The sequence below is a fragment of the Oncorhynchus kisutch genome, linkage group LG29, assembly GCF_002021735.2.
Source record: "Oncorhynchus kisutch isolate 150728-3 linkage group LG29, Okis_V2, whole genome shotgun sequence".
Taxonomy (NCBI): domain Eukaryota; kingdom Metazoa; phylum Chordata; class Actinopteri; order Salmoniformes; family Salmonidae; genus Oncorhynchus; species Oncorhynchus kisutch.
In genome coordinates this window covers 23,251,766-23,277,360 of record NC_034202.2, presented here as the reverse complement: position 1 = coordinate 23,277,360, position 25,595 = coordinate 23,251,766, and the positions used below count along the sequence as shown (strand labels likewise).

Sequence of the window (25,595 nt, the reverse complement as noted above, 5' to 3'; positions counted from 1 at the left end):
TTCCAATTTGAAAACCATTATATGCCAAACAAAATATAATCATGTGGGAGACATGATGTTCAATAATTATTTCAATTTATTTGTGAACTGTTTGAAACTTAAAATCGTTTGTAACAGTTTGAGGAGCTGTGTCTACGTTCATATATGTTTTTCTACGCAAATTTCCACCTGTGAGTTGGCGCTCTCATTGGTTGAAACCACAGTCAGATTCCACCACAACACTATCTGATTGAAAATCAGGGAGGGGAGCAAAAGAAAAGAGCAAAAAGTGCGGAGCTTAAATGTGCCATCTTAAATCTTATCTTATGTCTTACAGTGGTTTGGATTCTGAGTTTTGCGAAAGGATTTTAGGAAATATTTACAGTATATATACAGTAATACGACCACTATCCTACCTAGCCTACTTGTTATGAACTAACGGTAAGTGCAGCAAGTGCATATTATTATAACGATTCTTTTTCCTGTCGCATAATTTATGTAAATTTGTATTGATAATTCGAAAAAATAAAATAGATTAATTTAGGTTATAAAAAAATGAATTTTACAATTAGCCTATCCAAGTCAGTAATGTGTTATTATTTTAAACATCACAAGCCTATCTATCATATGCTTTTATTTCAGTCTTTTACAGCGTTATTTCATGATAAGCATACATACTTAAATAGGTAACTCAAATACTGATTGATCATTCTGTTGTATTGGATTTGACAGCATATTTATTTGTGGCATAGTCTGGGAATTAGTTGGTATGGCTTGGTTATTTTAAATGTACAATTCATGTAGGACTACAGTTTATTTAGCCTACATTTAAAACATTCGTGTCAGCATAAAGTCAAACAACCTACCTAAACATATAATAATTTATTTAGCCCATTGTTTCCCTCGCTCAAACTCGCTCCTTCAAAATGTTTATATCAGACATTCTAAAAATGTTGAAAGTTCAGACTCGTAAACTGCATTATAACATGTTAGGCCTAGGCCTTCATAATACCTCAAATATTTGGAATTGCCCATAAGCATTTGCATAATTATTTTTTCCAACAGCGTTGTCATGCCACGATCCTTTTTGGTGAAAAACAAGAGGTGCACATCTTACAATGTGCACCAATCTCACGAAGATGAAGCCGAACCGAGGGACCCGGCCTTTACAGGTTAGTTAGAATGCCAAGATTATCATGGAGACACATCAATACCTTTACACGTGTATTATGAGAAGTGTATAATGATTTGCTAGTTATTTCATGCATTGCCACAGTTTATAATTCATCAATTGACAATGACAAGTTTACATTTCCTTTACTCATGTAATGTGCATCACAGACATCAGTATTTTTTTTTAAGTATCTGCACCACTATAGGCTATTGCAAAAAAATGAAAAACGAATTACATGTATTGACTTGAGGAAAGTGAATCCATAATTATGAGTTGCAGCATGCAGTGAGACTTTTATAAATGTATGTTTCATTAACATCATCATAGAAAATACATAAAATTGAGGACAGAGGCAACACCTGTTGAACTATTAGACGAAGTATCGTCCAAAGCAAGGGAAATATGCTCCGACTTTTATTGATGGTCGGATTTGTCAATGCGTTCACAATTCGCTGAATTCTTCGAATTCATTGGAATTCGCCTATTGAAACTGAGCGGTTAGGGCTGGTTTCACGGATATGCAAAATATACATTTTTCTGAAGAATAGCCGTCAGAGTTTGCACTGTACATGTAACTGCCAAAATAAAGGAAACACAACATACAGCGTTTTAATAGTGCGTTGGGCCACCACGAACCGCCAGATCAGCTTCAATGCGCCTTGGCATAGATTGTACACGTGTCTGGATCTCTATTGGAGGGATGCGACACCATTCTTTCACGAGAAATACCATCATTTTGTGTTTTGTTTGTTGGTCTGTCTCAGGCGCCACTTCAGAATCTCCCATAGTGTTCCATTAGCTTGAGATCTGGCAACACACACACACACTTTAAACCCTTTGAGACCCCTGTTTCAAAGTCACTTGCTGTGTCCAAATACTCATACTAGTGTACTATACTGAAGAAAAATATAAATGCAACATTTTCAAATGTTTTACTGAGTTACAGTTCATATCAGGAAATCAGTTCATTGAAATACATTTATTAGGCCCTAGTCTATGGATTTCACATGACTGGGCAGGGGTGTGGGCCTGCCCAGTTGACATCCACTTGACAGCCGGGCCCACCCACTGGGGAGCCAGGCCCCACCAATCAGAATGGGACCAACACTTTACATGCTGCGTTTATATTTTAGTTCAGTGTACATACTTAAACTGCATACTCATTTCGGAGTTTGATCTAATTTAATTAACTTGTCTTTTCCAACTCAACAGTTTCACAACAGCTGATAATCAGATAAATTGATGCACTGTACCAAAGTGAACGAATGGCGGGAGTCAACGCAATCGTGCATTAGATGATGCATTGGGAATACTATTTTCTAAATTTCGCACACTATAAAATTATTTTATTTTGCATACTATTTAGTATGCTAGTATGGTTATTAGGACATGCCCACTGAGATGTCTTCTTCTAGCCATGAATGCCAACATAATGGGAAACTGTGTATTTGTATACATGAACCTAAGCATAATGGGAAACTGTGTATTTGTATACATGAACCTAAGCATAATGGGAAACTGTGTATTTGTATACATGAACCTAAGCATAATGGGATGTTTTAATTGCTCAATTAACTCCGGAACCACAGCCACATCTGTGTGGAAGTACCTGCTTTTAATATTACTTCTACCCATCATTTACTCAAGTGTTTCCTTTATTTTCGCAGTTACCTGTACATTTATGTACATTTTCATAAACGTTTTTCATATAAAACATTTTATTTTATTACTTTTTAACTCTCCATTGTTGGAAAATGGCTCCATACATGTTGTATTCGGTCCATGTGACAAAAAAAGCCATTCTATTTGATTTGATCTTGTCAGAACCAAAGAGTCCAGAGTCTCCAGTCAGTCCTCAGTCACTGGGTCAGCCCACTCATCCCGACCCCTATTCTTACATGAAAAATGAACAGGAGCCTGAACGGCCAGTCCCCTTTCACCCTGACCCAACGGGACAACCTGTTACCCGTGCTCCTCCACCATACTACTTATCAGGTGAGAGACCCTCCAACTGGGCTGGGATGTTGTGAAGAGACAAAAATCGTTGGGAATATAATATAATAGAACCTTATTGGTCCTAAATGGGACAACATATGATTCAGAATGTTTTTTCAGAGGAAGTGTTCATTGAGTCAATTGTCTTATTACTTCTACCCTCAGAGGCTCACATGGCAGAGCTCCCTGCATACTACAAGCCCTCCTACACCTGGGACTCTGTACCTGCGCCCTATGACCTTTGTCCGATGGGCTTCCCCCCCTCCCTCCTGCAGCACTCCAGCAGCCTGTTTGGGGTTAAAGTCAGCCAAAGCCCTGAACCCCAGCAACCTCTGGACTGCAGCACACACTACTACCCCACCTCGGGAACTTATCACTGCATCACCTGTGACAAGGTACATATGCAGGAGTGGTGTTATAGCTTTCTCTTTACACTGTGTAACTGACAATAACTAATGGGCCTATACAGAATTAGACTGCCAGAACACTTGTTTAAAAGACTACACATTGACATTGTGACTTCATGGTAAGCTCCTCCTAACCCTGTCCTCCTCTGCCACGGCAGGTGTTCTCAACCCCTCATGGTTTGGAGGTGCATGTCAGACGCTCCCACAGCGGGACCAGACCATTCGGCTGCAGCATCTGCAGGAAAACCTTTGGTCATGCTGTCAGTCTGGAGCAACACATGAACGTTCACTCACAGGTACCCACAATGCACAGTGTCCTGTTGGAGATGGTTAAGGAGACAAGACAGACAACCAGAGATGTGTACTCTGGCACATTGTCCAAATTGCCCTAAGTTATGTGTATACTTCCATAGAAAAGTACTTTCATGACAATGATATTTGAGATGAGATGATAAATTAAGTACATGTTTCCTTAAACAAAGAAAAGAAGTTTTGAATGCAAGATGTGTGGAAAGACATTCAAGCGCTCCTCCACCCTCTCCACCCATCTACTCATCCACTCCGACACCAGGCCCTACCCCTGTCAGTACTGTGGAAAGAGGTTCCACCAGAAGTCGGACATGAAGAAACACACCTACATCCACACAGGTGAGGAGAGAAGAGCATCCACAGAGCATCAAAGTTAGGGATCCAACCACTGATTTGATTGTACTGTAATTTCTTAGAAAACTAAAAAGCAATGTTAGTGATTGCCTCACACTGTATTTCTCTGCTTTCTAGGTGCTGTTAACACATTGTTTCCTAGAGTAATATAACTGCCGACGAATCAGACTAATAAACTTAAACAAATGTCCATCTGATTTGCATATCTGGTTTTCCTACTTTGCCAAGGCCTCTGTGAAAGGAGCTCTGTGCAGGTGGAATATGTCTCCAATGAATGTTTGACAAATCTTAACAATGGCACGATTCTTTCCTCCCAGTCACTGATACTGACTTTACAGCACAGATATATGCATAACATGTTATCGGTTTTCATACTTTTTATACTACATGTACAGCAAGAGCATCAATACAAAATGAAACTGTGATATTTGATTCTGATAGATTTGATAATGACACTGTTTAAACATGTCTTTGTATGTGTCTATTTAGGTGAGAAGCCCCACAAATGCCAGGTGTGTGGCAAGGCATTTAGCCAGAGCTCCAACCTCATCACACACAGTCGTAAACACACAGGCTTTAAGTCCTTTGGTTGTGAGATCTGTGCCAAGGGCTTCCAACGCAAGGTGGACCTCCGCAGACACCATGAGAGCCAGCATGGCCTGAAGTGACGAGGTTGAGAACAATGGATAGAGAAGAAGAGGAGAGAGTGCCTTAGTAAAACAACATAGCAAAGAAAGGGAAAGAAAGACCAAACATGTGCCTTAGTGGTGAGCATCATGGTGCATCATGACACAAAATGGCCACTACGGACACAATCATTTTGTTTTACACATATCGTATTGAATCTTATCCTTCTTGTGAAAAGGCATTTTTAAGTCAATCAGAGCCAGCAGCTAACCAGCATAAATTAGACAAGGCAAATTATGAAGATATTTTTTTCATAAAGTATTTGCTATCACTTAAGGAGGAACAGCCCTTTGGAATAAAATATAATTCAACTGATATCCTTTGGGTGCATTATGATGTTGTATACTTATGACAGAGGCCTTTAAAGTCAAATGTGAAGAGAGATAGGTCTCATGATTTTGTTGCATAATGTATTTAAGAAAAGGCTTTATATGTTCACAAAGAGTGCGTTTGCCATTCATACTATAGTTATAAATGAATCTTGTGTCAAATAAAAAGGAAGCAATGGTATGAATGAACAAATGCTCTCCAAATAACGGTGAGATTTTATTATAATCCTCGTAATCACTGTGGTTTGCGGAGAAAAGACAACTCGCACTCCGCCCATATTTAACATAATCATGCATTCACTGTCGTGTGACAAGTTGACATTGTGAAGGAAAGGAAAAAAAACAGTCAAAAGGTCAATTGCAAGCAGCATGTTAGCTTAGTAAGATGAGATGGCTCACGGGAAAGCCTTTATGTGTGACCGTTTACTCATGGCGCAGATTGCATGCAGACTGTCTTCCAACTGGCTCTGTAGCAGTCCTCTGCAAGGCTGAGCTCATGTTGTCTGGGGCTGAAATCTCTAGCATGACCAGTCAGAGATCATTCCAATCTATACCTGGAAAACCATGCAAATCTCAAGTCCACCGGGTTTTCAAATGTCACACAGAGGAATGGACTGTCCATGCATGCCATCATGCTCACCAAAGAGCGGAGAGGGAGGATCAATCCCCCTAATCCTTCCAAAATCTCAATCACTAATATACAAACTGCTGAGGCCTTCCCCATGTATGATGCAGTTCTTCACACCCGTAAGCAAAAGTCTGCACATTCAACTTCATCTCTAGTTAGTCACACTGTTGGTCTTCAAGTGGGAAGAAGTGTGTTCCCTCTGTGTCATGATATTGGGATATACTGTATGACAACAGACAGACAGAGGATGGAGTACTCAAACAGCCTGTCCCCATACTGTACCACACCCATCCATTCTGACAGGTTTGCTTTGACATACACATTGCACTTCTCATGAAGACACAACACCTTCCTCAAACACCAAATCCAGTTAGGCCATTTAAGCTGTTACAGTCAAATCAGACCATTTCTTAGTAAAAATCTGTCATCAAATACTGTATACGTAGCTGGCCAAGTACAACTATGGGTTAAATCAGGTTTTGAGGTTTTAGACCTACCACTGTCCACAACTGTTTGCTCATTTCTAACAAAAATATATTAAATTCCCACTTTATGCTGCAGGGTAGTAGAATTCCATGAACTTTCAATAAATTCCCTGGTGTTCCGGAAATCCTGTTTGGAGGGTTCCAGATTTGCCTAAAAAACTGATTTCAACCACCAAATTAACACTCACAGAGAAATTGTCGGGAAAGTAATTTCAGTGGGTGAAAAATACAACACCAATACATGGTCACAGCAGCAGTATGAGTTTGTTACAGAAATCAGTGTCTAGGTGCGGAATGAAACATACAGCCTGTCCACTGTCTGGTACAGTTGGTAAACAAATCTGTGGTGCCATGCAAATTAGTGTTTATATAACCCAGGCAACAGGGTCCGTTGTGCTCAGGAGAAACAGTTATAGTTGCAACCTGGTGTGAGGGTACAGAGCAAATCAAAACACTGTACAGGCAGCCAATGGCAGAGAGAGGAGCAGGACGAGCGGGCCTAAACAAACAGGACATGGGTCCTGCATTGGAGGGGTGGAGCCCAGACTGTAGCCTGGGGGGAAACTGGGAAAATTAGGGGACCAGGTCCACCCACACACACCTGAGCTGAACTTCCCTTTTCAACATTCGCATACAGGTGTGTGTGAGTGCTTTTTATCATTTAGTACAACACAACGCAGGGTTTTAATTAAAACAACACAATATAGTAACGTCTCAATAGCATATATTAATTATTGTATGCTTTTATGCTCTCTTTGTCTCTCTCCTCCCCCTCTTCATTTGCATCTCCTGTGCCGGCCTGGGGCACAGTGGCATCCTAATCCTGAAAAAAACTAAACTGTACGTTTCTCTGGAACTTCAATGTAAAACTGACCACTCTAAGTAAAGCTAAAATTAACATCTTTAAACACTTCCAGCTCAACAACAAACTTAAGCTAAATCAAGACAAATTATTTTCCCCTCGTTTGAGTTTTTTAAATATTTTTACTAAAAGATAATTAAACAAAAGGTGAAATCAACAAAGCAAACTGCTTTCTTTTCAATTGTGCAGCACTAATTCGTCTAACGGCCCATGCCTACTGCCTTGCCAGCAAGCTTATGGAGGAATCAGATACCAGAAACCGACTTAACACGGACAAACACATTAACAGAAAACAAGAAAAAAACTCTAAATCTGTTCCACCCAGCCAAGACCCTGTAAAACACAAGAAAATCATGGCACACATCTGCACACACTCTTAACCTAACCACACACACACACAGGTAGAGAGCCAGAAGATGAATTAAATTTGTCTTGCAAATGAGTATGCAAAATATCCCTGGTCTGTGCCCTGGTAAAGGGTTGGAAGGTGGAAAGGTGTGCCAGCCCGAGGCTAAAAGCTAGGGCAGACATGTTGAAGAACTCCCATGGGCTGCTCTATCTTAAAAAATATGTACTATTTTATGTACTACTTTAATTAGCATACACTGAGTATTTACTCTGTTTCAAGCAATGGAAGCCATAACATCGATGTACAGTCATATAGTAGTATTATTAGTTTGCAATGCTTGACATAGAAAGTCCATGAAAAGTATGAATTGACAATATATATATATTTTTAAAGTTACACATCCCTAGCTACATGAACTGCCCCACTCCAAATCAACTGAAGGACAAAGAACCCTATCATCCATGTTTATGACCTCAGAGCCAGGTACTGGATGATATGAGATAGAGAAGAGACAGAGAAGGAGAGGAGTGACCAGGCCAAGTCTAACACACGCAGATTACCAAAGAAGAGAAGATAAAAGGCAATCATGATTTAAATCCAGGGAGTGGATTATTTGTTTGTGTAAAGCATCAAATTAAGGTAAAGTCATGCTCTTCTCCAGAACCCAGCTGGGAAAGCTGAAGAGGTAAAACATTGAAGAGGCATGAAGCTTGATTTGATCTACTTTTGCTAATACAACATTCATATCATCCTTTTGCTACTTTTATTTGACTTTTACATGTTTATGTTTAGCCTTGAATCTCAATGCTATTGTACTAGTGAACTAAAGAAGAAGCCAAACTGAGGCAGCTTTCTTCCATTTGCCTAGACACAGAAAGTAGGTCTCTGATCACATGAGAGTGGCAGCCTGGTGATACCATTTGAATGACAGTTATCAGGGGGAAGAGTGCAGTGGATCAGAATGACAATAATGGCAGCAGCCATCTTCGCTGCAGCTCTGAGGCAGTTCATCATCCAAAAATGGCTTTGCCTTTCCAACCGCCACACAATCAGCTGCAAGGCATGGGCTTCTGACTGCACATGATGCATTGAGAGAGAGAAGAGGAGAGAGGGAAGGGAGAGAAGATTAAAAAGGAGTGAGGACTGAGCAGGGTCAACAAGGAAAGAGTGAAAATTTAAAAGAGATAGAAAAAGAGGTGGAAAGAGAGAGGGTGAAATCTGGGGCTATACAGCAGGCCTTGCTGGGCAATGGTGGGTGTGTGATAGTCTTATCATGGCTGCCCCACACTGTAACGGTCGGAAACATGCCAGCGGCTCGACAGGGAGGAGTGCAGTCCCTCCACAGAGATAGCACCCAACACAGCCGTAATCTGGGAGACACAGGAGCACGGACCAATAGACAGAGGTGCTAGATCCCACTCCGTGTGACACCCAGGCTCCACCACACCACATGACAAATTGTTTCTCCCAGCATGACCTCTTCTACCGTCTCATCTCACGCAAAGCACAGAACTTCATAATACATCCTGACGCAGGAAGCACGAATGCCTTATCTGGCTCTACTCTAGAAAAGCATGGCACTAGGGTTCTTATTCAAACAGCTGTTACACACCAAAATCATCTCCATTTCAGGGGATGGAGTGAAATATAGTTATTTGTAATATACACTGTGACTGTGTTGGAATTAATCTGAAGCGGTAAAACTGAAACAGGACGTCAAAACAAAAGTTTCACGACTTGACTATCTATCAGAAGGACACCAGACATCATCAAGCCTACAAAAAAACAAGAAGCCAATGGAAAACATATACTGTTTATCTTGAGTCACATCATATTAGCTTATATTGCCCTTAAGGCACAGAAGTCGGATTTTAAAAAAGTAAACAGAAATGTCTATCACTAAATAGAACATTGCTAAATTGTAGGCCTTTCCAACATATTCTAACACAACTTGCTTTGCTGATCTAATATTACTTCTCTGTATAATCAGATTCTCTTTCTGATGGAGGATGTTATGAGAGTATACAGATTACACCACACTTGAGGGAGGAGGACATGAAACAAATGCACAAACCACTGTTTCAAAGTTTCTAACAGCAAGACCAGATCACTCCTTTTCTAAATAACAAGGAAACTCTGGGGGCAGGATCCCAAATTGGAGTTTAGCGTAAAGTAAACTTTTAAAATGGTGATACAACTGATATAGCATTTCAAGTTGGCAAGAGAAAATGTATCAATAGGGTGAGGAAAATTACAAGTGGCTTTATCAATCTGAGACAATATCCAAACATTTCAATGTTATGTGTAAGACCGAAGTATACATTAAAGGGAGATTTCAGGATTTTGACAGTGAGGCCCTTTATCTACTTCCCCAGAGTCAAATGAACTTGTGGATACCATTTTTACATCAGTGTTGCAAACGGAACCTTATGTCTTTTTACCAAAGTACAGTACTTGATTTGCGTGGGAGCACACTGGAAGTGAGTACCAGGTGGCCCACCTAAACACGAAAAGAAGTCACTTAATGGCAAAGTTGGGTTGGAGCCCGTAAAATATCGCCTTTCTCTGTCGGCGCCATCTTCTGTCCGAGGAATCGTGCAGTATGACAAACAAAAGCGATACAACATCAAAATGTGTATGAAGTCTTTAGCGCATATATATTAAAAGCATAATAACTGTTTATAAAGTGGTGGAAATGTCCGTTCGACTTGTAGCTAGTGTAACACAATTAAGAACGTGCCATAAACTCACTCCACAGCTAACGTTAGCTTGAAATGTCCTGGATGGAGCCATCCAGTTGATAGCTTTCAGGTGGTTCAACCTGTTGGAATGTCAAGTAGAGGATCACTGGTTTAAGCCCAGTATGGGGAAGTTGGTAGGTGAAGGAATGTTAGCAGCACGAGAGAGACCACAAGGACACACCTGATGCTTAAACCAAAACCTGACCTTAACTTAATTGTATGGCCTTTTTTCTTGCAGTACAGACTGACAATCGTTACACTAGTCTGTCTCTCTCCTGCCCCCTTCTGGCTTTAAATTGCTTAGACTTCAGATCTAGTTTGAGGGTCTGTGCTATCAGGATACTTAGGCTGTTCCAAGGATCACGCATAATACTGACCGTAGTGAGAATTATTAGACCTGGCTGAATATAGCCTAAGAGGTTTATAGGGATAAACTAAATATTGGAGCTGACATCAAACATGCTTCTTCCATAGCCGATATTCGTCAAGTCTAATCGTTCTCTCTGGTCGGAACTATAAACACTTCCAATTGTTTCCACCCGTAAGGATTTATTGGTCGAAATGTTTGAGCTTTTTACGAATCAGAAAACCACACTTCAATCTGTAAATTGTTTAGCTAATTAGTCAACTTAAAGGCATTCAAATAACGCAAACTGTGACAGTTATTTATCCAAAGGTGAGATGGCAGCATCGGGGTTGGACGATTTGAATTTTACAATGAAAGAGATAACTGGCTCCGGCAGCACAAGTGATGAGACGTTCACTGCCATTGTTGTGCCTGAGAGTTCGTCGACTCTTTCCCTATCAGAGGACAATAAACTCGTCTGTGTGGAATATCCAGGTATTATCTCCAATGTGGACAAGATGCTGGAAAGTATTGGGGGTATACAAGGGATGTCCAAGGTGAGCAAGCAATTCTAGCTAGCTACACACGCCGATCAGCGCATCCGCGACTTGTCACTCGCTTGCTACGTTACTCTGCTTGCAATGTTTATGCATATATATATGTGTGTGTGTGTGTGTGTGTGTGTGTGTGTGTGTGTGTGTGTGTGTGTGTGTGTGTGTGTGTGTGTGTGTGTGTGTGTCTGTATATAGCTAGCGACATATTTTAACTAGACATTTTATAATTCACACCATATTAGTTTACTGTAGGTAACCGGTGTTAGCTATTTCAGACACACATACCTGCTCACATGTTGTTCCCATAATCACCACCACTATTTGTGTTGTTCATAATAATAATGATGATGAACTAAAAAGGAAGTGCTTCTCCACAGACCTATGCTGACCCCAGCAGACGGTTGGAACTTCGCTTTCGTCCCCAGGACCCGTTCTGTCACCCTGTCTGTGGAAACCGTTACCCCTCCACCAACCTGCTGCTGCGCATGAAAAGGAGGGTGCGTAAAGGCAACCCCAAGGAAGCCCAAATCAGCATGGACATCCTGGGTGTCATTGGGACAACATACAAATTCCAAGGTTCAACTTCTTAAACTTCAAACACTTGAATGTCTGTGACCCCTTTATATCGCTTTATGATTCCTTCCCATTGCCTCCCTACTCTGCTCTGTGCTGTTATTACTCTTAATTGTGTATTTGTTGATGTAAGTTGTACACTAAGTGTACAAAACATTAAGAACACCTGCTCTTTCCATGGCAGACTGACCAGGTGAATCCAGGCTAAAGCTATGATCCCTTACTGATGTCACTTGTTAAATCCACTTCAGTGAGTGTAGATGAAGAGGAGGAGATGGCTTAAATAAGGGTTTTTAAGCCTTGATACGGATTGTACGTCTCAATTGAGGTTGAAGGTGCAAGACCAAATATTTTAGTGCCCTTGAACTATGGTCGTAGGTGCCAGGTGCACTGGTTTGTGTCAAGAACTGCAACACTGCTGGGTTTTTCACTCTCAACAGCTTCCTGTGTGTATCGAGAATGGTCCACCACCCAAAGGATTTCGAGCCAACTTGACACAACTGTGGGAAGCATTGGACTTGCGCTGCTCAATATTAGGAATGTTTTTCTTAATGTTTTGTACACTCAGTGTATATTGTGAATTGTTGCAGGGATGGCAGACTTCCAGTATCTTGCGGTGCATTCAGCAAAGGACGGCTCACACACATCCCTCTACGATAAGATCATCTTGCGTAAACCAGAGAATAATGAGTTCTTTGAGCAGCCTGTGCCCCTCTTCCTTCCTCCACCCATCTTCTCTCGCCTGGACAGTGCTGTGGACTATAACTACCGACCTGAAATCCAACACAAGTAAGCAGGGGCATTGGAGCAGTGTTACACTACACAGTTTCACCCTCATCAGAGGTAGTGTGTTCAGCTCAGAAACAAATATGCCAATGGAAGTCAACATGTGTGTCAGCAATTATGCATAAGAATTCCCAACAACAAGAACTTTACAAAATGGTGTGTTCCACAACAGGAGCAAGACAGGAAGCCCCTTATTTAGTTATAAAGATGCAGGTGCTAATAGATTTGGCCATTGGCCAACCTGTAGGAATTATTAGCTAAACCATTGTGGTCTTGTGTCTTCCGTGCAGAGAAGGCCATTGTCCCCCAACAGTCTCCAGGGATAATCTGATTGGTTTGAGTCGAGCCCGTCGGCCTCATAATGCCATCTTCCTCACTTTTAACGACCAGAACATCCCCACTGAGCCCCTGGAGGCTGCCAAGGTCAACTGGAAGAGAGTGTGTGTTCACCCCAGTGACATAAAGGCAGAGGAACAACTGAAGGAGGTTAGTATACTTTACATTGGGTTACTGAGGTTATTGTGAAGACTGCAGGAGGTCACACACAGTGGGTGATGTTTTATACAATTTGTATTATTGTTAATCACAGACGTGTTAATTACATATGCATAGGAACATAGCTTTTTTCAGTTTGAGCCTTTGTTTGTTTTATTCTACTGCTATTTCAAGACAGAAGTTCATTAAAGTTACCAGCCTCTGAAATTTCAGCCCAAGTAAATGCTTCATAGAGTTCAAGTAACAGACACATCTCAATATTAACTGTTCAGAGGAGACTGCGTGAATCAGGCCTTTATGGTCTAATTGCTGCAAAGAAACCACTGCTAAAGGACACCAATAAGAAGAGACTTGCTTGGGCCAGGTAATAAGAGCAATGGTCATTAGACCAGTGGAAATCTGTCCTTTGGTCTGATTTTTGGTTCAAACCATCGTGTCTTTGTGAGACGCAGAGTAGGTGAACGATGATCCCCGCATGTGTAGTTTTGATGCTTCACTATTCTACAATGTAGAAAATACTAAAAATAAAGAATCCCTTGAATGAGTAGGTGTGTCAACTTTTGACTGGTACTGTACATTGAAAGTATAGGGAGCGTTACGTTTTTCACCGCGACCGGTGATCAGAGTTTACCCGCTTATTTTTACAACTACATCACTGGCATTACCTGTCCACCTATTTTTATAGATTTTTTTTTTTACATGACCATGTATAAAGGATGTTCCTATGGTATTTTTCTATGGAAATTGTCCATATCAGAAATGTTTAGTCTATTCCTTTGATATCTCACCTGTGTTAACTTTTCCCAAACTACACTGTGTGTAGATGTTTGAGAGCCGGCCCATCTGGTCCGGGTACGCAGTCAAGGCCAACCTGGACCTCCACCCTGATAAACTGAAGCTGCTGCTCCCTATCATGGCCTACTATATGGTGAGGAGACCTAGACCAGCCAATGGAAAAAGCGATAGAAAACATATCTACAAAAATAGTATATGTCTGCTATCTAACTGTCACCATGGATACTACAGCCCAAGCTCAAGGTCACATACCTGTATACCATTCATCAGGATGCCAATTGTTTGGCTGTCTGCATATTCTCTGACACCTAACTAATCTATATGGTGAGCAGACCCAGACCAACAGGGGGTCAATAAAGGGAAATAGAGCATCTCTCTATTTACATGCCATGTCTTATTCAATTCACTTGACTTGAAATGAACCTCTTGAGAGAAGTAGAAATGGATGGTGGCAAGAGAGAAAGAAGACGCAAACATGAATATTAAATTAAAGTGTAGTGGGAAAAACAGAACGAGTCCTCGCAATATAATCATTGAGTGAGTCAACAGAACAGCCCATTGTTCTTATTTGCCATACAAATTCTATTGAAATCGGTTATGTATATCCTCTAGGTGACAGGCCCCTGGAGGAGCCTCTGGGTGAGATTTGGCTACGACCCTTGCAAGACACCAGAGGCCAAGAAATACCAGGTGCTGGATTTCAGGATCCGCTGCAGTACCAAGCATGGTGAGGAGTGGGGGCAGGGTGGAGGTTTGGTTCAATCTAATCTGGAGGGACAATTTAATTCCACAGCCTTTGTTAATCATGCGTTGTTTTATGAGACTGTGTTTTCCCCCCTGTGACTGTCTTTAGGATATACTATAAATGACATGCCAGTGAAGGCCAAGAGGAGCACTTTCAACTATACCCTGCCAATCACACTTAACAAAGCAGGTGGGTAACTGGGTATATGTCTGGTGTGTGTGACTGGGTCTGTGCTTGCGTGTGTGTGTCCGTGTGTATTAGTGAGGATTGTCTCACTAATGTCCCTCTTTGTTGTTCAGTGCCCCAGGCTGCTAATGTGACAGATTTACCTCCTGAGGGCCCTGCTGGTGGACGTAGTGCAAATATAACCAGATACCAGCTCAAGGTAAGAGACTATAGTCTTCCCCACAACTTACTCACTCTATAAATATTATACTGTACTAACAAGAATGTCACAGTAATAAGACCTCAGATACCAACCTCCTTTTACCCTGTCTCCTGTTTGTCCAGGATTCCTCATACATATTCCGAGATGGGACCCTGCCCCCCCACAGGCAGATGTTCTACCAGCTCTGTGATCTGGATGTGGAGAGGTATAATCTAACATGGTATATGGGTGATTCCATTAGAGATTTGCCCAAATATATTTGTTTTGGATCTTCCTGGAATAAAATCCATAGAAAGGTCATTTGGGGGAAGGATGTTTGGCAAACCTTTAAAAAAAAATCTGTATCCAGAATAATTATGTTTAACATTTTAGCCTTACCAAGTCTTCTTTAAGACACTACAACAATGAGTCAGTAGATGCTACAAAGCCAGACGTAGTGTCATTTTAAACAGTACTGTGTGCTCTGAAATATGACTAGTGTTGAGATTAAGAATACAATTTCTGTACATTCATTTATGGTTCTTTAAAAATATAAACCTACATTTCTTAAGTACCCTTTTTGATGTTCATTATTTGGCATATTGTTTTAAACAATATACTCTACAAGTACATAACATTTCCAGAGTTGGTGCTCTGCTACTTTTGAAGTTATGATACATTTTATGAGCAACACCAATATATTGAATGGGAAAATGGATTCAAAGGAACTCCTTCTGCTGGTGACTTACTAAATATGCAATCCTAAAGGAGGGCTGTGATTGGCCTTTAATTTAAATAATTAAATGGTTTTGAGCACACGGTAAGGTTTCAAATAACACCAATAATAGTTTTTTTTAGCATCTATAGAGTCATTGTTGTAGTGTCTAAAATAAGGTGTGTGTAAGGCCAAAATGTGAAAAATTGCCTAACTTTATTAATTATTCTAAGGTATGCCAAACATCCTTCCCCCAAGGGACCTTTCTTTGGATTTATTTAATAATACAGTCTAAACATAACTACAGTGCCTTCAGAAAGTAATCATACCCCTTGAATTATTCCACATTTTGTTGTTTTACAGCCTGAATTCAAAATGAATTAAATGTATTATTTTTCTCACCCATGTACACACAATACCCCATACTGACAGTCATATATTTTATTTATTTTTTTAAATACAGAAATATCTAATTTACATAAGTATTACTTCTACTTTGTAGAAGCTTGTTTGGCATTGATTACAGCTGTGAGTCTTTCTGGGTAAGTCTCTAAGTGCTTTCCACACCTGGATTGTGCAACATTTCCCAATTGTATTGTTTTCAAAATTCTTCAAGCTCTGTGAAATTGGTTGTTGATCATTGCTAGATAAACATTTTCAGGTGTTGTAGATTTGGCGTTGTGTTTTAGGTTATTGCCCTGTTGAAAGGTGATTTCATTTCCCAGTGACTGTTGGTTAAGCAGACTGAAGCAGAGTTTCCTCTAGGTATTTGCCTGTGCTTAGCTCCATTCTTTCTTTTCCAGGAATAACTCTGCAGTCCTTAACAATTACAAGCATACCCACAACATGATGCAACAGCCACTATGCTTGAAAATATGGAGAGTGGTACTCTGTAATGTATTGGATTTGTCCCAAACATAACACTTTGTATTCAGAACAAAAAGTTAATTATTTTGCAGTATTACTTTAGTGCCATGTTGCAAACAAGATGCAAGGTTAGATTTTTATTTGATTTTGTTCTGTACATGCCTCCTCCTTTTCACTCTGTCAATTAGGTTAGAATTGTAGAGTAACACAGCCATTAAAACCTGTAAGTGTTTTAAATTCACCATTGTCCACATGGTCAAATCCCTAAGCGGTTTCCTTCCTCTCTGGCAACTGAGTTAGGAAGAACGCCTGTATCCTTGTAGTGACTGGGTGTTTTGATACACCTTCAAAGTGTAATTCATAACTTCACCATGCTCAAAAGGATATTCATTGTCTGCTTTTTTTTTTTTTTTTTTTTACCCATCTACCAGTAGGTGCCCTTCCTTGAGAGGCTTTGGAAATCCTCCCTGATCTTTGTGGTTGAATCTGTTTGAAATTCACTGCTCGACTGAGGGACCTTACAATTATCTGTATGTTTTTAATTTTTAATTTAACCTTTTATTTAACTAGGCAAGTCAGTTAAGAATATATGTTTATTTACAATGACGGCCTAACCCGAATGACGCTGGGCCAATTGTGTGTGTCCCTATGGGACTCCCAATCACGGCCAGTTGTGATACAGCCTGGAATCAAACCAGGGTATGTAGTGAAACCCCTAGCACTAAGATGCAGTGCCTTAGACCGCTGCGCCACTCGGGAGTGTGTGGGGTACAGAGATGAGGTAGTCATAAAAAAATCATGTTGAACACAATTACTGCACACAGTGAGTCCATGCTACTTTATGTGACTTGTTAAACAAATGTTTACTCCTGAACTTATTTAGGCTTGCCATAACAAAGGGGTTGAATACTTATTGACTCAAGACATTTCAACTTTTCATTTGTAAACATTTTGAAAAACATAGTTCCCCTTTGACATTATGGGTTTTGGTGTGTAGGCCAGTGACATAAAAACATCTTAAGTTTAATCAATTTTAAGTTACAGCTGTAACAACAAAATGTGGAAAAATTCAAGGGGTGTGAATACTTTCTGAAGGCACTGTATATTTGGACTAATCTCCTTTGGAATTGCAGTGGCAAAGGTCTCTGCATGTTGTCTGTTTGTGTCTAATGTTTTGACCCTGCTCCTGGCTCAGCATAAGGAACGTGATCAGTCGGAACGATGGCCAGGAGGAGGAGTGTGACGAGAGGGATGGCTGGTGTCTGTCCCACACCTCTGATGACCTCCGAGATATCATGTCCTCCATGATCAAGCAGGTTATCCGTGCCAAGAGGTCAGGTGAGATCTCTCTAACACTGGAGCAGCATTCACCTATGATCGACCTGGCAGAGTTTGACTTCATGGTGTTTAGGGGGTTTTGAGTGTGTGTGTGTGTGTGTGTGTGTGTGTGTGTGTGTGTGTTGAATTGCAGTTCTTTCATAAGAGTTGAAGGAGAACCCCCTGGTCAGGGATAGAACTGTTACTAAACACAACAAGTGATGACTACAGTCCTTCCCACAGGTCAAGCTGCTTTTTATTAATGTTCAGATGTTGTGCATGAAAAAATAGTTGATATGCCTATACTTTTTACATATAATTTCCAACATTTGGTAGGCAATTTTGTTATTCGAAATGTCCAAAGAACCTCAGTTTGACTGGTTTTAAGGAAATGAAAGGCTGGGAAAATGATCCAACTTGTTTCTGGTAATATTGCAGTTCTTCTTGGATGCATATTTTATGTGGTTGGTTGGAATACTGTCAGCTTTTATATTGCTGAAAAAGATAGCATTTCTACACTCCTGTTCCCGAGACAAAATTGACATTTGGTTTATGAATTTACTGCAAGAAATGAATAATTCAGCAGGAGTTAATATTATATTATGCTTCATGTGAGAGGTTATAGGCCTACAGTTGATGTCTATTTCACTTATCTGACCAGGGAATTCGGCCACACCTTCAGCGACCCTACTTCCGCTATCCCTGATGTGAAGTGAACTAGTGTGGTCCAAGATTAACCATGCTGCTGGCCCAGTCACCATGATAATACTTCCCTCTAGCTCTGGACACAACAGTCTGTCTTTCTGAGGTTGTGGTTACTTCCCCACTGCCGGTGTGCAAGTGTGGGAACAATGGGTGCATCTATACTGAAGAAAAATATAAACGCAACGGGCAACTTCAAACAGTTTCAAATCAGTCAATTGAAATGCATTCATTAGACCCTAATTGATGGATTTCACATAACTGGGAATACATAAACATCCCTTTTTCAGGACCCTGTCCTTCAAAGATAATTTGTAAAAGTCCAAATAACTTCACAGATCTTCATTGTAAAGGGTTTAAACACTTTCCCCATGCCTGGTCAATGAAACAATTAATGAACATGCATCTGTGGAACGGTCATTAAGATACTAACAGTTTATAGACGGTAGGCAATTAAGGTCACAGTTATGAAAACCTATGGACACTAAAGAGACCTTGCTACTGACTCTGAAAAACACCAAAAGAAAGATGCCCAGGGTCCCTGCTCATCTGCATGAACGTGCCTTAGGCATGCTGCAAGGAGGCATGAGGACTGCAGATTTGGCCAGAGCAATAAATTGCAATGTCCGTCCTGTGAGATGCCTAAGACAGCGCTACATAATGGACAGCTGATCGTCCTCGCAGAGGCAGACCACGTGTAACAACACCTGCACAGGATTGGTACATCTGAACTTCACACCTGCGGGACAGGTACAGGATGGCAACAACAACTGCCCGAGTTACACCAGGAATGCACAATCCCTCCATCAGTGCTCAGACTGTCCGCAATAGGCTGAGAGAGGCTGGACTGAGGGCTTGTAGGCCTGTTGTAAGGCAGGTCCTCACCAGACATCACCAGCAACAACGTCACCTATGGTCACAACCACACTGTCGCTGGACCAGACAGGACTGGCAAAAAGTGCTCTTCACTGATGAGTCACGGTTTTGTCTCACCAGGAGTGATGATCAAATTTGCGTTTATCGTCGAAAGAATGATTGTTACAACGAGGCCTGTACTCTGGAGCGGGATCAATTTGGAGGTGGAGGGTCCGTCATGGTCTGAGGCGGTGTGTCACAGCATCACCGGACTGAGTTTGTTGTCATTGCAGGCAATCTCAACGCTGTTCGTTACAGGGATGACATCCTCCTCCTCATGTGGTACCCTTCCTGCAGGCTCATCCTGACATGACCCTCCAGCATGACAATGCCACCAGCCATACTGCTCGTTCTGTGCGTGATTTCCTGCAAGACATGAATGTCAGTGTTCTGCCATGGCCAGCGAAGAGCTCGGATCTCAATCCCATTGAGCACGGCCGGGACCTGTTGGATTGGAGGGTGAGGGCTAGGACCATTCCCCCCCAGAAATGTCCGGGAACCTGCAGGTGCCTTGGTGGAAGAGTGGGGTAACATCTCACAGCAAGAACTGGCAAATCTGGTGCAGTCCATGAGGAGGAGATGCACTGCAGTACTTAATGCAGCTGGTGCCCCCCCCCCCTTTGTTCAGGGACGTATTAGTAACATGTCTGTGGAACTTGTTCAGTATGTCTCAGTTCCAGAAAGATGATGTTCTGAAAGAGCTGCAGAACCTGGACCCCTACAAATCAGCCGGGCTAGACAATCTGGACCCCTACAAATCAGCCGGGCTAGACAATCTGGACCCTTTCTAACATTATCTGTTGAAATTGTTGCAACCCCCATTACTAGCCTGTTCAACCTCTTTCGTATCATCTGAGATCCCCAAATATTGGAAAGCTGCCGCGGTCATCCCCCTCTTCATAGGGGGAGACACTTTAGACCCAAACTGCTACAGACCTATATCTATCCTACCCTGCCTTTCTAATAGAGGTCAACCAATTAATCGGAATGGCAGATTAATTAGGGCCGATTTCAAGTTTTCATAACAATCGGAAATCTGTATTTTTGGGCGCCAATTTAAATTTATATATATATACCTTTATTTAACTAGGCAAATCCGTTAAGAACACATTCTTATTTTCAATGACTGCCTAGGAACTGTGGGTTAACTGCCTTGTTCAGGGGCAGAACGGCAGATTTTCACCTTGTCAGCTCGAGGGATCCAATCTGGCAACCTTAACTAGTCCAACGCAATAACGACCTGCCTCTTTCTCGTTGCACTCCACAAGGAGACTTCCTCTTACGCGAATGCAGTAAGCCAAGGTAAGTTGCTAGCTAGCATTAAACTTATCTTATAAAAAACAATAAATCATAATCACTAGTTAACTACACATGGTTGATGATATTACTAGATATTATCTAGCGTGTTCTGCGTTGCATATAATCTGACTGAGCATACAAGCATGCAAGTATCTAAGTATCTGACTGTGCGGTGGTAGGCAGAAGCAGGCGCGTAAACATTCATTCAAACAGCACTTTTGTGCGTTTTGCCAGCAGCTCGTCGTTGTGCGTCAAGCATTGCGCTGTTTATGACTTCAAGCCTATCAACTCCCGAGATGAGGCTGGTGTAACCGAAGTGAAATGACTAGCGAGTTAGCGTGCGCTAATAGCGTTTCAAACGTCACTCGCTCTGAGCCTTCTAGTAGTTGTTCCCCTTGCTCTGCATGGGTAACGCTGCTTCGATGGTGACTGTTGTGTTGCTGCTTCGAGCCCAGGGAGGAGCGAGGAGAGGGACGGAAGCTATACTGTTACACTGGCAATACTAAAGTGCCTATAAGAACATCCAATAGTCAAAGGTTAATGAAATACAAATGGTGTAGAAGGAAATAGTCCTATAATAACTACAACCTAAAACTTCTTACCTGGGAATATTGAAGACTCATGTTAAAAGGAACCACCAGCTTTCATATGTTCTGAGCAAGGAACTGAAACGTTAGCTTTCTTACATGGCACATATTGCACTCTTACTTTCTTCTCCAACACTTTGTTTTTGCATTATTTAAACCAAATTGAACATGTTTCATTATTTACTTGAGGCTAAATTGATTTTATTGATGTCTTATATTAAGTTAAAATAAGTGTTCATTCAGTATTGTTGTAATTGTCATAATTACAAATACATTTCAAAACAATCGGCTGATTTTAATCGGTATCGTCCTTTTTGGTCCTCCAATAATCGGTATCGGTGTTGAAAAATCATAATCGGTCGACCTCTACTTTCTAAAGTCCTCGAAAGCCAAGTTAACAAACAGATCACCGACCATTTAGAATTCCACCGTACCTTCTCCGCAATGCAATCTGGTTTCCGAGCTGGTCACGGGTGCACCTCAGCCACGCTCAAGGTACAAAACGATATCATAACCGTCATCGATGAGAGACAATACTGTATAGCCGTATTCATCGACCTGGCCAAGGCTTTCGACTGTCAATCACCACATTCTTATCGGCAGACTCAACAGCCTTGGTTTCTCTCATGACTGCCTCGCCTGGTTCACCAACTACTTCTCAGAGTTCAGTGTGTCAAATCGGAGGGCCTGTTGTCCGGACCTCTGGCAGACTCTCTTCTCTGAATACATCAATGATGTCGCTCTTGCTGCTGGAGATTCTCTGATCCACCTCTACGCAGACGACACCATTCTGTATGCTTCTGGTCCTTCTTTGGACACTGTTAACTAACCTCCAGATGAGCTTCAATGTCATACAACTCTCCTTCCGTGGCCTCCAACTGCTCTTAGATGCAAGTAAAACTAAATGTATGCTCTTCACCTGCCCGCCTGCCCCACATCACTACTCTGGACGGTTCTGACTTAGAATATGTGGACAACTACAAATACCTAGGTGACTGGTTAGACTGTAAACTCTCCTTCCAGACTCACATTAAGCATGCCCAATCCAAAATTAAATCTAGAATCAGTTTCCTATTTCGCAAACAAAGCATCCTTCACTCATGCTGCCAAACATACCCTCGTAAAACTGACTATCCTACCGGTTCTTGACTTCGGCGATATCATTTACAAAATAGCCTCCAACACTCTACTCAGCAAACTGGATGCAGTTTATCACAGTGCCATCCGTTTTGTCACCAAAGCCCCATATACCACCCACCACTGCGACCTGTACACTCGTTGGCTGGCCCTCGCTTCATATTCGTCGCCAAACCCACTGGCTCCAGGTCATCATCTATAAGTCTTTGCTCACTGGTCACCATAGCAGCACCCATCCGTAGCAAACGCTCCCGCAGGTATATTTCACTAGTCACCCCCAAAGCCAACTCCTCCTTCGGCCGCATTTCCTTCCAGTTCTCTGCTGCCAATGACTGGAAAGAACTGCAGAAATCACTGATGCTGGAGACTCCTATCTCCCTCACTAGCTTTAAGCACCAGCTGTCAGAGCAGCTCACTGCACCTGTACATAGCCTATCTGTAAATAGCCCATCCAACTACCCCATCCCCGTACTGTTATCTATTTGATTTATTTTTGCTCCTTTACACCCCAGTATCTCTACTTGTACACTCATCTTCTGCACATCGATCACTCCAGTGTTTAATTACTGTATTATAATTATTTTGTCACTACGGCCTATTTATTGCCTCTGTTATCCTACCTCAGTTGCACACACTGTATATAGACTTTTTATACTGTATTATTGACTTTGTTTGTTTCCTGTGTAACTCTGTTTGTTGCTTTGCTTTGCTTTATCTTGGCCAGGTCACAGTTGTAAATGAGAACTTGTTCTCAACTAGCCTACCTGGTTAAATAAAAAAGTTGTTGAGTCTTCTGTTCATACAAATATTTACACATGTTAAGTTTGCTGAAAATAAACGCAGTTGACAGTGGGATGACGTTTCTATTTTTGCTGAATTTGTGTGCATCTGTTGGTCATAGAAACCTTAGGGGCATGGATCAGACAACCAGTCTGTATCTGATGTGACCACCATTTGCCTCATGCAGCACGACACATCTACTTTGCATAGAGTTGATCAGGCTGTTGATTGTGGCCTGTACCATGTTGTCCCACTCCTCTTCAATGGCTGTACAAAGTTGCTGGATATTGACGGGAACTGGAACACGCTGTCGTACACGTCTCAAACATGCTCAATGAGTACGCAGGTCATGGAAGAACTGGGATATTTTCAGCTTCCAGGAATTGTGTACAGTTCCTTGCGACATGGGTCTGTGCATTATCATGGTGAAACACGCAGTGATGGCGGCGGATAAGTGGCACGATAATGGGCTTCAGGATCTCGTTATGGTTGCTGTGTATTCAAATTGCCATTGCTAAAATGCAGTTGTGTTCATTGTCCGTAGCTTAGGCCGAGCCTATACCATTACTTCACCATGGGGCACTCTGTTCACAATGTTGACATCAGCAAAATACTCGCCCACTTGACGCCATACACGCGGTCTGCTGTTGTGAGGCCAGTTGGACGTACTGCAAATTCTCTAAAATGACATTGTAGAGAAAATAATATTACAATTTCTGGCAACAGCTCTGGTGGACATTCCTGCAGTCAGCATGCCGATTTCACACACCCTCAACTTGAGACATCTGTGGCGTTATGTGACAAATGGCACATTTCCGAGTGGCCTTTTGTCCCCAGCACAAGGTGCACCTGTGTAATGATCGTGCTGTTTAATCAGCTTCTTGACATGCCACACCTGTCAGGTAGATGGATTAACTTGGCAATAGAGAAATGTTAACAGATATTTAAACAAATCTGTGCACAGCATTTGAGAGTAATAACTTTTTGTACGTATGGAACATTTCTGGGATCTTTTATTTCAGCTCATGAAACATGGGTCCAACACTTTACATGTTGCTTTTTATATTTTTGTTCAGTATAGCATGTTAGATAACCTGTGCATAAATGAATTGTCCATTAAATAAGTGAGTTTGTGTGTATCGTTTGACTTGTTTCTGTAAGATTTTAATCAATTATGGGGATATTGAATGTTTTAGTCCATCATACAGTATATCTGTGCTTTCTGCAGCTCCATACTCTTCTGGGCCGGAGAGTTCTATTCCCAGGCGAAAGACCCCAGAAAGTGGAGAGGATGATGAAGAGGAGAATGAGGAAGATGAGTTTCATCCCTCAGAGGGGAGTGACAATGAGATGCAGACAGAGATGCTGGATTATATGTGAGGATGGACACGTCTACCCCTGCCCTGAGAAATGGACTGGAATTGTACAAACTTGCTTCGTTCTCTATACAAACATACTTTTTTGTGTATTTGCAAATTAGTGTGAATAAATGTGTTTAAGTTGAGGAGTGATCTTTCCTTATTGTCCACAATGGAAAAATGTATTCAGGAGAAGTGTATCAGTTATCAATAAGCTATTAGTTGGTGAGTTTCTGGCTGTACACATAACAATAACCAATGGAAAAAGTGACAAGAAACACTTTCAACACACCTCCAAAAATAGCATGTGTCTGTGTCTAACTCTGTCACCATGCATACTACTGCCCATACCCACGGTCACATACCTGTACACCATCCACCAGGATGCCATTTGTTTTGCTGCCTGTCTGCATATTCTCTTGACACCTAACTAATCTCTAAACTGTATAGATTAAGTTACATGAGCTGCAAAATATGTAGTAACGAGATGAGCTCTGATTTGTATTTATTATGGATTCCTGGGGTCCAGCAAAATTGTCAGTTATACAATTTTTAAAACATTACAATACATTGACAACACATTGTGTGCCCTTAGGCCACTCCTCCCACAGATCTACGACTCAAAATCTATGTGTGTGCAAGTGCCTGTGTTTGTGTCTCTTCACAGTCCCCGCTGTTCCATAATGTGTATTTTTATTCTTAAATCATTTTACTGCTTGCATGAGTTATTTGATGTGGGAGAGTTTCATGTAGTCATGACTCTATGTAGCACTGTGCGCCTCCCATAGTCTGTTCTGGCCTTGTGGACAATGAAAAGACCTATCGAGGCATTTCTTGTGGGCTTTGCATGGGTGTCTGAACAGTGTGCCAGTAGTTCAAACAGACAGCTTGGTTCAACATGTCAATACCGCTCACCAATACAAGTAGTGATGAAGTCAATCTCCACTTTGAGCCAGGA

General features: G+C 41.4%; 3 protein-coding genes across 4 annotated transcripts in view; 2 read left to right on the top strand and 1 right to left on the bottom strand.

Moving 5' to 3' along the window:
• Window positions 1–10,488, bottom strand: part of LOC109873688 (hamartin) — a 35,247-nt gene extending 24,759 nt beyond the window's left edge. Inside the window, exon 1 of the mRNA XM_031808772.1 lies at window positions 10,310–10,488. The gene's annotated coding sequence lies outside the window, so the exon portion shown is untranslated. The remainder of the gene's footprint in view (window positions 1–10,309) is intronic.
• On the top strand, window positions 239–5,427 carry LOC109873514 (zinc finger protein Gfi-1b). Of its 2 annotated transcripts, XM_020465170.2 has the most exons (7): window positions 239–420; window positions 1,045–1,151; window positions 2,978–3,148; window positions 3,314–3,543; window positions 3,714–3,851; window positions 4,038–4,203; window positions 4,708–5,427. In XM_020465170.2, exons 2-7 carry the CDS (start codon window positions 1,052–1,054, stop codon window positions 4,884–4,886), a joined length of 984 nt encoding a protein of 327 aa, XP_020320759.1. In that variant the 5' UTR covers window positions 239–420; window positions 1,045–1,051; the 3' UTR covers window positions 4,887–5,427. The 2 variants fall into 2 exon arrangements, with proteins under 2 accessions (XP_020320759.1, XP_020320760.1); XM_020465171.2 differs by lacking the exon at window positions 239–420 and having other exon boundaries at window positions 1,052–1,151; window positions 3,067–3,148.
• A 120-nt stretch (window positions 10,489–10,608) lies between the features above and the next one.
• Window positions 10,609–24,783, top strand: gtf3c5 (general transcription factor IIIC, polypeptide 5). The gene is made up of 11 exons (XM_020465879.2): window positions 10,609–11,202; window positions 11,577–11,775; window positions 12,363–12,561; window positions 12,849–13,044; window positions 13,877–13,981; window positions 14,461–14,575; window positions 14,702–14,782; window positions 14,893–14,978; window positions 15,104–15,186; window positions 17,738–17,880; window positions 24,508–24,783. Exons 1-11 carry the CDS (start codon window positions 10,981–10,983, stop codon window positions 24,657–24,659), a joined length of 1,581 nt encoding a protein of 526 aa, XP_020321468.1. The 5' UTR covers window positions 10,609–10,980; the 3' UTR covers window positions 24,660–24,783.
• The last annotated feature ends 812 nt before the right edge of the window (window positions 24,784–25,595 follow it).